Genomic DNA, 13,063 nt, shown 5'->3' on the forward strand with positions numbered 1-13,063 from the left:
AGGAACTGACAGGTGAGAAACCAGTGGTCCACTTGCCATCTGAAGTCTAATTCTTCAGATAAGAGTTTTGTGTTCCCCAAATGGGCTTTTTGCGTTATTCCACTGTCCTGTCACTGAACACAATACTCGACCCCCACAGCTTAAACGGGGAGAGGTTTGATGTGGCTCATGGTTCTGCCTTGTGGTTGGCTGGCTCCAAGGGAAGAGCATCATGGTGGAGAGGTGTGGCAGAGCACCCTCTTAATTCAAAGAGGTGAGAAGCTGAGCAAGGGAACCATGCCACAGAGGAAGGGGCTGGGGACCAGGCACAGACTCCAAGGCTGTATGCTCATGATCCACCCAAAAACCCCTAGATTGGTGCTCTACCAATCCCTAGGGCAGATCTCAAAGCTCATCAAGTTGAAACTCCACCCTGACTGCCACAGCTTTCAATAAGAGTTTTATAGTACTGAATTGTGAGAGTAGTGTTTATTAACAGAATAGGCAACATGATGTGATTACGGTTTTGACCTCAAGTTTATCTAGAGTTTAAGGGTAGGACTGGAGTAAGAGTAACCCATTATGGAGCACACTGTGTGTGATACATTACTTTGTTTGTAGGCAACATGGGATCAGGGATAAAACACTGATCAGTGTCGATGTACTCATTCTGGCCATTTTAGAGACGTTGAATAAACTGTAGGCACCTTAGCATATAAAATATTTTTTAACGAAGTTATCACTACCTTTTATTTAAATACTTGATGTTTAATGGCATTGAACCATTGGTACACTAAAACTGTATCATAGTTTTGCATGACCTGAAATTAGGATCCTTAAATCATAGCACTTGAGAGCTTTCTTAGGATTGCTGTGGTTAAGCCCAAAATAGGTCCAGACTTCCATATTTTTTAAGTCAGTGGATATGCAATCCTTAGCTTATTTGATATCATTTTCTACTCCTTCTTTCTTCCAACTTTGTTTCCTGGTTGTTACGGTTTGGTTCAGTGTCCCTCCCCCAAAGGTTCATATATAAAAGGCTTGATTCCCCAGGGTAGAGCTATTGGAGGTCCTGTAGACCTTTTTAAAGGTAGGGTCTGCTAGTAGGTCCTTAGGTTGTTGAGGGGTGCCCTTCAAGAGGATTGTGGGAGCCTGGCCCATCCTTTCTTTCTGCTTCCTGGCTCAAGATAGGAGTGAGCATGCTTTAGCACTTAACTCCTCCTACTCTGAGCCACACCAGAGGCTCAGACCAGAAGTGCCTGACCTTCTCCTTGAACATCCAGATCTGTGAGCTGAATAAACCTTTTCTTCGTAAGTAGCTTGTCTTCGATTTCATTGTAGAAATATAAACCTGATGAATATACATTTTCCAAAAAAGAAAAAAAACAAAACAAAACAAAACATTATTTCTGGATTTTTTTTTGTATATTGTCAGCTCTTGTATGTGTTTCCTTATCCTGAAATTGTGTGTTCCCTATAATTCTTTATTTTCCTTTCAATTCCCAAACTGTGCAGTATCTCTAGACAAATCATCTACTCAGAACCTGTCATCATGTGTATATGAAAAGTTCTTTAGTGTGTCTCTTTTCCCTTGGCCTGTTTTTTTTACTTTCATATTCATGTCCCTATCTACTAAACATCTGCATGTGGGTATCACCCACCTGTCTCATAAATCCAAACCGATATAACCTCTACTCCAGCCACTTGTACCTTTTGTTCTTGTGACTGACCCACCTGGTGAATGGCTTTGCCATTCACTCTAGTATCCACAGTAGGCCTAGGTTTCATAATCAACCTCTTCCACACACTCATCCCTATACCCAAACCCTGTTACCTACCAAATCTTCAATTTCTGTTGAGTTCCCCATTCTTAATCTTTGTCCTAATCACTGCCTGAAGAGCTCTTATTTTGCACCAAGATTTTTTTCTTAGCCCAAGTTGGTTCTAAACCCTCCAAATACAGTGACCAGCATGGAGATGCCCTTCAGATCATTCATGTCCTTACAACCATCTCATGGTTCTGTTTGGCTTTGCCTCTCCCTTGCTCCCTCTCTTCCTCTCTCCCCCTTGTTGCCACACCTTCACATATACCCCAGTCTCTAGGTTTATAAATGATTATTCTCTGAAAGAGCCATTCCTCCTTGATGCTTTATGGTACTGCTCTGCTCTGTCCACTTTCCACTCCCTCTTTTCTACAGGCAGATACCCACACCCCTCCAAGAAGTTCCTTTTAATTTTTCTAAAACACTTTCTTCCCATCTCTGCCTTAATGCCCTTCTGGGAATGTAGACATTGCCAGATGTCTGCTTCGTTGGTAGAATTTATTATACTTCATTTTAATTACTTTCTCCATTTTTTTCAACCTAGCCTGTCTTACTCATCTTTGCATTTTGAGAACCAGCTACAGACTCTGGTCTTTTAATTTCTGTCTCTAGCTATAAACTGGGAGCCTTTTAATCAATTTGGAGAAAATGAAATGATAAGTAGGCTTGGCATGTTGGCACACACTTGTAATCCCAGTACTTGGGAGGCTGAGGCAGGAGGGTTGTTGAAAGTTTGAGGCCAGCCTGGACTATAGAGTAAACTCTGTCTCAAAACAAATGGTAGCTACAAAATTAAATGGCAAATAAAGCAAAATGCTTTGTAAATGATAAAACATTAAAACTAGTTAGAACTTTGTTTTTGTTCCTAAGTTTAACATACTCCTATTTTAAAAGAATATTTTTGATGAAATACTTAAATTGAATTTTAAATTCTAGATTAACTCCTATATATAAGATTTTAGTTGAAATTGTGTAACAGTATTGTATGTGTCATCAAGATAAGGTAGGAAAGCAGAAGGCTGTGCTTTACTTGAAGTCACTGGGCCCTGGAGCTTCTTTTTTCCTTCTCCTCATGCGAGCTAATATACTCTGGCATCTACCTTAGGGTTGGAGTTGATACAATTTGCAGGTTTTGCATTGTTAGATATTACAGTGCTGGTCCCTGTTCATGCAGGAAATGGCATACCTCCTAACTCCCTTTCATTTACACACTACAGTGTGGTCCTCAGCTCAGGGTCCCAAGTTTCGTATTAATTATTCCTTGAGCTGTTTTATCCGCAGCCTAGGGAAGCTATCCCGTAGGGGTTTCTTCCCTGCAGAGCTGCCTAGGTTGCAATACGGCCCACCTGGGAACTCTAGGGCCATCGGGAGTACAGGCTATGCAGATTGGACTATGTAGGGATAAGAAAGCTTCCCAGTCTGGACTGCTGAGTTCATCTTGAGCCTAGAATTGGTAAGCATGTGGTCAGTGTGCTCCCAGGAGCAGGTTGTGTGATGCCATGGTTAACTTCAGCAAGACAGAGGATGATGCTGTGCTAAATACAATGATGGTGAACTATGCATTGGCAGAAGTTATAGGAAATTCCGCAAAAAAATCTATACAAATTAGAGGGCCCTTGAAGATGATAGAGCAGTTGTATTCTGGCAAGTACAATAAGGTGGCGGTGTATGGTAGTGTGATCCTGCATGTCACTAAGGAGTTATCCTCCTGTATACACTTAGCAGCTGGGCCGTGCCTTCCTACCCAGCTCAAGGAGAGGTCCTCTATCAGGGCTATTCAGGGAGGCCCAGCCTGGGATGGTTTACAAGGATAGTTTACAACAGTAGTCCTAGATCTTCCTTGAAAACTACTACCTTCCCCCACCCACCTATACACATAGCAGACAGTGAAAAATCTTCCCAACGCCAGATCTAACATATGTCTTCCTGCAACCTTCCTGGACAAAATGGTCTAAGATCCACGTCCTCTCATGAAAATCTCTCTGGATGGTGACAGAGTGGCAGTTTGGGATCTGCCTATCTTTAATTTGCTGAAAAATTGACTTTAGATTCTTTTTGACCTGCAGGAACTATTGCTGTGGAAATGATGAGATAAATGGGGTATCTTTAGGCTGGTCAGAAGAGGTTTAGTGATCTCTTCTCCTGAGTTTGTGGGCTTTAATGCTGGACTCTCTGCTGGTGGATGGACCACAAGAAGACATACGAATAAGGCACAACTTCAGGAACAAAATATGGCCCTGGGCCATTCTCCCTTTAGGATCTGCAGGGTAATAATAAGAAACAGCGCACATACACAAGGCAGGGTGGAGGACTGACTCACACCTGTGGCCCTGCCTGAAAGTGTATGTAGGTACCAGTCCCTGTTCACCTAGGGAATTAGAATAAAACTAGTCTTCTAATCCATCACCTTTTGCTTGCCTCATGTAGTTTTCCATTGTAGTTTTCTAAATAGCACAGATTCAGAGTAGAGATAGAGAAGAAGGTACAGAGAAGTCTTAAATCATGGTTAATTAGCAGTGTGTCCTCAAGTATATGATTGTACTAATTTGAATTTTATTGCATAGCTCAAAATCTCTGAAATCCAGGGGCATTTATTTGTGCTGGTAGAAGTCTCTGTGGGGAGGAAAGTAGATTGTGGTGTCTATTTGGTTGGTTGGAAGGAAGGGAAAGGGTCCTGGAGACCACTTAAGCACACAGGTAGCCACTCTGAACAAAGGCCAGCATGGTGTGTTAAATTTCACCCTCCAGTGCCATCATTTCAGTTTGCGTAACAGGATAGGAGAATGAATTTATTTAGTTTGCTCATCTTTAAAATCTTAGCATGCCTAAAAACCACTTGGGTTCTTACCCAAAGATTTGGTTGTGACATTTCACGAAATGTTTTTGAATATTAGTGGAGAGCAGTACTAATAAAAGATTAATATTTGTGGCACACTAGTCGTTTCTTAGGTATATACACGTGCTCAAATTTTAGACTTTATTTTACCAGTTCTTTTGCAAAGGAGATTGGGTATTGGAGTATTTCTGTTATGCCTGTTGACCCAGGTCTGCAAGATAAACTCTAACCACACCTCCGCTAACCCTAGGAGGGTTCACCCAGTAATCCCACTCACCTTCCAGTCATGGTCCCCATCAGTCTCCCACTGTGCCCCGTGCTGCAGCCTGGCGTGCCACCGTGCATGGTGACATAAACCTTTCACATTCCTGTGCTCTTAGTGACCTGACTCTTGTGAATGTCCTTGGTCTAAGCTGCATCTCCAATGTGTTTCCTTCATGAAGCTTTCTTTCCCCTCATTTTCCTAACTAGATCTTACGGATACCTGGCTGAGGCCCTCTACGCTCTTATTTGTGCTAACCTCTCATGACTGTCTGTGTTTTACTTAAAAATTATAGGTGACTATTACTGAGTTCATATTTTGTCTCAAGCTTTACTCAGACACCTTTGTGTGTTCTCTCAGTTAATCCTCCCAACAGCTCTGTTGGTTGGTGTTTGTTCTGTTTATCGCAAGGATGCCCAGTGATTGAGTGATTAAATAATTTGCGCAGGGTCCTAGCTACAGTTCATGGTAGCACTGAAATTAGTATCAGGCCTTCTAACCCCAGAGCACCCATCTCAGTCAGCACACTTTACACACAGAGGACGCTAAGTAAACATGAGCAGAATGATTACAAGTGAGGGGCGACCAGTTAGACTAGCAGTCAGGGTCAACTTCTTGTGCTTGGAATTAGTGCAGTGGTACAGGGCCTCATGATTGTCTTAATGCTCTGTGGTCACCCGAGATTTGGAGTGCTGTTTGAACATTTTCAGTATGTTCTGACTCCCTCAAATTAAGTGGCTGGTCCTCCTTGCAATCGTATTTATTTTCTGTCCTTCACAATCACCCTTAGATATAAAATTGACTTGTCTCAAGAGACATCCATGACATGTGCCAGGCTACAAACCTCTCACAGCTTGCCAGCAGCTGTGAAGTGATGATCCATTTATTTTAGTATGGTAAATGCCTTATTGTCCCAGTTGCACTAGAGAGTTCCTCGTTGTCGTAAATGAACTGTGTCATAGGAGGCTCCTCAGGACAGGATTTCCAGATCCAGGCAAAAAAAGGTGTGGGTTGTCAGATCAGATGTTAGTGGTAGTTCTGGTCACAAAGTGTACAATAGAAGACAGGAAAGACGGAGGGATGAGTTACTTCAACATAACTTGTTCAAACTCTGTTCCAGATAGAGCACTCACAATACGTGACCTTGTATCATTTTAAGGGAACTTTTTCTTTTTTTTTTTTCTCATTGAGTTTATGGGTACATTTTAGGTATGCAGTATAGTTACATTCATCATTGGGATCTTGTACTTTTACATGACAGGTCTTGGTTCTCATTTTTTCCCCTTATCCTTGCCCTCCCCCACCCCCTATTAAATATTTTATTTCCATTTTCTCATGTTTTTTCTTTTCCCTTATTACCTTTCCCCTACATAAGGGAATATTTAAAAACAATTCTGCAAATATCCTACTTGATATGCACTGACGAAGGCAGAGTACTTTAACTTGGTCCTGTTCCCTGGGTGGATAGCATTTTAATTACTAAGTTGTGGTAAAGTGCTGTGCTTAATTATGGACTTGAGTATCTAATTTGTCAGTCATTGCTGCTATTTGAAACCCTCTCAATTGTTTTTACCATCATTCCTCTGTTTGTACTTGGGTTACTGGGGCCTTATCTCCTTGGACACATCTAAGCAATATTGTCATTTTGGAGTAAAAAATAGGAAATAAAAGTGTAATTAATCTGAAATACTCAGGAAACTATTTTAGCATTAACTGTGGACACTGAGAACTCCTTACCCATAGGTTGATAAGCTGTAATCAGTCAGAGTCCGGAGTAATCAGGTTTATTACGAGTCTGCCTCTGTTAACACTATCTCTGAAGTCCCATGGGTTAATTTATGACAAGGAAGGGTTGAAGGGGCAGGGGTTATTTTATTTAAAATCTGGTATATTTTTTGACACCTTTTAAATCCTAAAATGAATATATTGCTGGAAAAATGAAGAGCTGATTCTGATCTTAGACCATCTCTTCCTAAATGTCTAGCCCCTTCAGGTCTTTGCTTTCTTTGCAGCCAATTGTATCGCGTATAGATGGAAAGCTGGCTTTAAGAGTGGTCCTGCAATATGGATATATTGTCTGTTGGTGCTGATGATCATGAGATTTTGGCTGCTATGTTTTTGATAAAATAAATTTTTGAAAAAACTTTTATTTCAGCAGGGGTGAGTAGGAGATCCCCAGCTAATGTATAGTCTCAGTTATTTTTAAAGTCTTTTCTTATTTCTTGAGTAAAAATTTAAAATGTAGGGAAGAGAATCCTCTGAAATTAATGCTAAAAGGTTTGGGAAATTCCTTTCTGACAGCCTACACATTATTCTGTAAAAACATTATTGCTTATAGTCAACAGAATCCAAAGATCCCATAGCAATTTAAAGAGGTGTTAATCTTCATTGTCGTTAGTAGCAGATGTTTGGGGCCCTTTATGACTAGAGCAGAAGAAGCTGGGCATGGTCACACACTCCTGTATTCCTAGCACTTAGGAAGTTGAGGCAGAAGGAGCACAGTGAGTTTGAGCCTGGGCTACATAATGAGTTCAAGGCCAGCCTACACTGCCAAGTACCTTTTTTTTTTTTTTTTTTTTTTAAAGAACAGAGCAGAAAGACCTGGACTTATCTCAGAGGAGCAGACTCTTTGTGAGCCTGCTCTTGTTCTGAAGTCACTGGATACAGCAAACCTTAAAGCAGACTACACGTGTAAGGTAGGGACAGGGTCAGCCGCTGGCTTTGCAGAGCTCAGAGCACCAGGGAAGCGACTTGGCCAACTTCCAGTAACATCAAGCCTTGTTCAGTCTCTGCTGAAGTACACTTCCAGCACCTTCTACTCCCCCTGAAGAGGTCTATTCTCAAATATTTGTGTGAAGTGCAAAATCCAGAGTGTTTAAAAAGAATAGTGAAGTAGTATGTCACCAGAATAAGGGCTAATTCTGAATATTTCTTTGCCCACCATACATGCATCTTGAGCCATAAAAACATCTGGGTGGCATTCCATCAGTTGCTATGTGTGTACTGTGTGTGAAAGTCAGGAAACAAAGCTACTATTGAGTTATATAAATCCAGTAAGGGGATAGGAATGAGTGCCAGCCTTCTGAAAATGCTGTATTTTTTTAAACTTTGGGATAACTCCAATAACCAAATAGAATTTTCTGTTATATTTGCCAAATAAAAGGTTTGAGATTGAGAACTAGCATGAGATATTTTAGCTTAATATACATTTTGAAGAATAAGGTAGGGATAGCAAGCTCTGAAGACATTAAAGTTACATCTTGACTTTTCTTAAGGAATTATGTTTTCACTTCCTCTTCAAAGCATAAACATCTTGCCATGCTCAAATATAATTCATTGCCATAATTTGTTTATCCAGAGGAGACAGTTGTTGCGCTGGCCCAGTTGTCTTCACATTCTACTGCTGCCATTTCTTTTTCCCTCCATTTTTATTTAACACCTCTTCCTCTCTGCAGTAAGAAAACTAAAGCACCTACAAAATGAAACTATCTGTAGTTGTTCTATATTAGGTACATATAACAGCTAAACTCTAAAGGCAGAATGGAGTGTGGCATCTTGTTACCTTTGGATTTGTGCCCTTCCTCTATCCTTAGGTTTCTTGGTAACTTACTCCACCCATTCCTCTTGCACTCTAGTCTCCTTTCAGTTACTTCACTGTGACAAATTTGGGAGATTTCTTAATGGAAAAGAGTATATAGACATACTTTTTATGGAATCCAGATAAATATCTTGATCTTTGACCTATCAAAATACATTACCAAAATCCACTCCAGGACTTGGAATTCTCAGTAAGATCTGTGTAGCACACTGAACATTTCTCAAGAGTCCTTAGTCGTATTAGGATTTGTGATGCTTAAAGAAGCAGGTACAATTGTGGGATCAACTCTGACTCAATGGTGGAACACAGAAGCAAGTATCTCATAGACATCTGTGAAAATGTTTTCAAACTGCATCTATCACGTGAAAAAAGCATTGTATACACTTCTAACAGAGCTTTCCCTTCTTTCAAACATGGATTAAACACCCAGAAATGTAAAGATAAATAAGGTACAGTCTTTTTCCTTCAAGACAGAATCTAGTAGGGAGTCAGACATAAAACTAACCTTCCTATAGGATGTGCTGTGATGGTACGAGATTTAAGGAGGTTCTGTTCTGTGAATTCAGTGATATGATGTTGGAATTGCACCAGGGTGGGGTATGGGGTGTCATGTGAGTAGGAAAGTGGGAAAGCTTTCCAGGCAAGGGAGCAAGATAGGTGAAGGTGTGACAGTGGTGGAGTCTGAGTCCAGGACCTAGATGCAGGGGTGGGAGGTGGAGATGGAGGTGGTGGTAGGTAGGTGACTCAAGTCCTTTGAGATGGAACTGGGAAATCTTGGTTTTCTATCCTGTAGGCAAAGGAAGATTTAGACTTTTTAAGAGTTGGATGACTTGGTGGAAAGAAATAGCAGGGAGCTTTGGAGGGATAGAGTGGAGAGAACCTAGAATGATAGACCTAGACAGAGGAGTATCTACAGTCAGCAGGTTGGAAACCAGATACCTTTTTTGTCTTTGTTTTCAAGGTCAGCACCCAGGGTGGCCAAGACACAGTTTATGTTCAGAAAGCAGTAGTTGAACTTAATTAGGCCAACTGACTCTGGAAGATGAGGACAAAAGGAGGAAGAAATGGCTTCAAGGTGTTTAGCTTGACATGACAAATACAGGAGGGACTGGTTTGGAACTTGGAGGCATGGGGAAAACCTGTTAGTTTTGAACAGGGGAAAACCTGTTAGTTTTGAATTGCTGTTGAATGTGTTATGTGTTAGATACAGATGTCTGAGATAGCTGAAGAGAACTCTGGGCTCTCAATGGAGTTTACCTCATGGGCGTATATAAATCTGGGATTATACTTAGTATCATATCTGTCCTTATTATCTATTAGTAAAGTTTCTCTATGTGATGCTGTTATCCCTGTCAGCTTCTCATGTCTGAAAACCCCATTGCCCCTTGCTACAGAGGTACAAAGCCTTATTATGGGAATGGCCTTCCTTGTTCCAGCGAACTAGGTTCCGTTCCAAGTAACTGTTTTTGAGTTTAAGAGAGCTTTCTGTAGAAAGTCATCTGACCATGGCGATCCACTGCAAACTCTCTTATTAAGAAAGAAAGCCCATCTTCTTTGAGGGGTCACAAGAGTTCTTCATAGAATGCAGTGGATTTAGAATCCAGAAGCCACACTTAGTAAACTTAGATTCCTCTTAAATGACTTAGATTTCACATTTCCTTAGCTATTGAATAGAACTGACCTGCCCTGCTGTAAGAGGCAATAGATTTGTGTCAGCATATGTTTTTAAAATATTGTTCAACACAGCAGCAGGAGTAAAATCTGTCTGTCCTGATTACAAAGCTGTGGTTTCTACCTCAACTGCCAGTTGGCTGAGTAAAAGATCGTTATAGCTTTAGAAACAGGTATTTTAGGGACCATCATCATCTCTCTTGTGAAATGATATAAATTCAGTAATTCTAATTGAATTCAACAACTTCAATTCTGTGCATTTTTTTCAGGCAGGTTCTTATGTGGTGATACTACTATCAACCAAACTTATAAATGCAGTACTAACAGCAGTCTGAATATTCATTTTAAACTTGGAATAAGAAAATAAGAAAACAGGCATACAACAAATGTATGAGTCTCACTATGCTTGTATACTCTAGGGTGACTAATATGAAAAATTGGAATTAACTGCTGTGTTAATGTCACTTGGGTTCAGTTAGCCTCTGCTCTGCCATGCTAGGAAACTGCATAAGCAGCTCAACCAATTGAATTCTGGCAAGTTTTAGAAGCATGCATGTTTTCTACTTCGTGTTTACCTCTATTTTTTAACACACCCCACCCTCCCCTTTTGAGGCAGTTTTCCGGCTGTTCCCCTAGAGAGCAGTTTTATGGGGAAATTTCTTTTGTAGGATTCCAGCTGGCTTCATTTTCGCTATCCCCACGAAGTTGCTGCCTTTGTCACATTTATATGATATTATCCATCATGCATTGCCTTGGGATTTTCCCTTTGAATTGTTGACTTCTTATTTTTGATTTGCACATGCAGCCTGTCTCCTGGTTCCGACATCTATGTGACGGTCTCATCCATGGCTTTAGCAAGATCCCAGTGTCGTAACTCCCCTAGCAACCTGTCTTCATCCAGTGAGACTGGCTCTGGTGGGGGCACTTACAGACAAAAGTCCATGCCCGAAGGGTAGGTATGCTGATTGTCCAGTTGTGCGTGGTCTCTCCTGACATCGCAGTCTTTCATCTGCACACTTGTAAAATGATTTTCTTTCAGCCAGCCCTGATTAATTTACAAACAACAGGGAAAATGTGGCTAATATTCCAATTAGAAAAATGTTTCGTGGCTGGCTCAAAGCACTTCTAAAGAAGTTCAGCATTCTCTGCACTCTACAAATACCCAAGCATACCTATTTTTTCCTTTTGTAATTTACAAAAATAGACAGGGGATATAGTTCAGTGGTAGAGCACTTGCCTAATATGCACGAGGCCGAGGGTTTGATCCCCAGTACCTTAAAAAAAATCCATTGTAAGAAAAAAAAGATTGCAGTGTTTCAAGCTAGGAAGTAATTAGCAGCAGAACATTTCCTGGCACATACCAGCACTTTTACTCTGAGAAAGCGCAGAAGAGTCATCAAGGATGTCCTGCTGAGATTCTCCCTGGGGAAACTGAGAAGACCCATTTTGAAAATCAAATGTGAAATGTTTATGAAATCAATGTTTCTATTTTATATTTTCCCAAAATATGTTTAACAAACGGACATATGATTTGATTACTTTGACATCTCACCAAGTCACAAAATAAGTGAGCTTACTGGTAATACCCTTATAAAGGGTACTTATATATAGTATTTGTTAGTTTTTAATAGACATTAGGTATGATTGTGTTGTCTTAGATGTTTATGTTAGCAGAAATTAGGTAATAAAACCTCTATAAAATATGCTCTCCTCACAGCGCTGTCTCCCCAAAGACTGCTTCAGTAGCCTGTCTAAAATGCACATTTATTTTAATTGCTTCAGTAACAACTGTGGAAAAGATTCCATCTTTTGTTCATGAATTCCTGCAAAAAAGTATATGAATTGTATATTATTGTACTGTATCACAAACCCAACTAATTAATTCTTGCCTTAGATTTTAAATGGTTGGTTTGCTTTCAGGACAAAGAATTCACCACAACTTCAACATTAGCACAACAGTAAAATATAGATAAGCTAACCAAAAAAGAGGTTTTCTTCTGTCTTTAATATACTTCTAATGTATATCAAGAAAATTAAAACATGAATGTTTTGGTGGATATTGATATTAAAAGTATGATTCTATAGTGCCCATATTGCTCAGTTTTTATTAATGAGGTGACAATTATCCAGTTGGATGTTCAATAAGTAAATTTCCACCAGAGGTGCTATTGAGGGTTTTTGCATCATTTGTGAGGTCATTTGGTACTGTGGACCATACTGCACAATGTCTTTTTAAATTTGGGTGATCTTCTATAAGATAGTGAGATACAATATTTTCCCCTGGATCTCAAGTAGTTTTGCATTTACTAGTGAGACAGAAAACAGTGGTTTACTCTCTGGAGACTCACATACATTGCTCAGAGGTTAGATTTAATTCTGGAGTTACCATCTACTGTACACCCCCAGTAAAAGTGTATGTGTACAAGTTCATAGTGAGGCCAAAATGATGCTCCCTACTGCCCATTTCTTTGACCTCCTAACAATAGGTTGGCACACAGTGGTTGCCCATGAATGTAACATACTACACCTTGGTGTCTTACTTCCATTGCAGTACACTCAGCATCTGCACCTGTGTGACATGTGCCTTAGTATCAAAATTAGTTGAGATGTAGAATTCAATAGGGAAATTAATAATAGGTGCTCTATTTGAATAGAGAAGAAAAGGCAGCAGTACAAGCTTAGTGCAGGAATGAGAGGTAATGAAAAAAAACATTTTAAAAATCCAGAGACTAGCTAGGCAGGGTGGTGCACACCTATAATACAAGCACTTGGAATGCTGAGGCAGGAGGATTGTCATGAGTTTGAGGCCAGCCTGGCCAGCCTCAACTGCTTATGTAGTGGGATCCTGTCTTTAAAAGAAAAAAGAGCCTTTTTTTCTATGCAGCTTGGAGATT

At 40.2% G+C, this 13,063-nt stretch overlaps 1 protein-coding gene across 10 annotated transcripts in view; it reads left to right on the plus strand.

Moving 5' to 3' along the window:
• The window catches only part of Sipa1l1 (signal induced proliferation associated 1 like 1), a 333,742-nt gene that overhangs the window by 291,675 nt on the left and 29,004 nt on the right, over nucleotides 1–13,063 (plus strand). For 9 of the 10 annotated variants that reach the window (XM_010645389.1, XM_010645392.1, XM_010645396.1 and 6 more), the window contains one exon: nucleotides 10,975–11,121. The exons of the other annotated variant lie outside the window; for it this stretch is intronic. In XM_010645389.1, coding sequence (XP_010643691.1) covers nucleotides 10,975–11,121 — 147 coding nt within the window. The remainder of the gene's footprint in view (nucleotides 1–10,974; nucleotides 11,122–13,063) is intronic. 10 annotated transcript variants of the gene reach the window in all.

Source organism: Fukomys damarensis, unplaced genomic scaffold (genome assembly GCF_012274545.1).
Source record: "Fukomys damarensis isolate Sample0158 unplaced genomic scaffold, DMR_v1.0_HiC HiC_scaffold_21, whole genome shotgun sequence".
In the NCBI taxonomy this organism is placed as follows: Eukaryota; Metazoa; Chordata; class Mammalia; order Rodentia; family Bathyergidae; genus Fukomys; species Fukomys damarensis.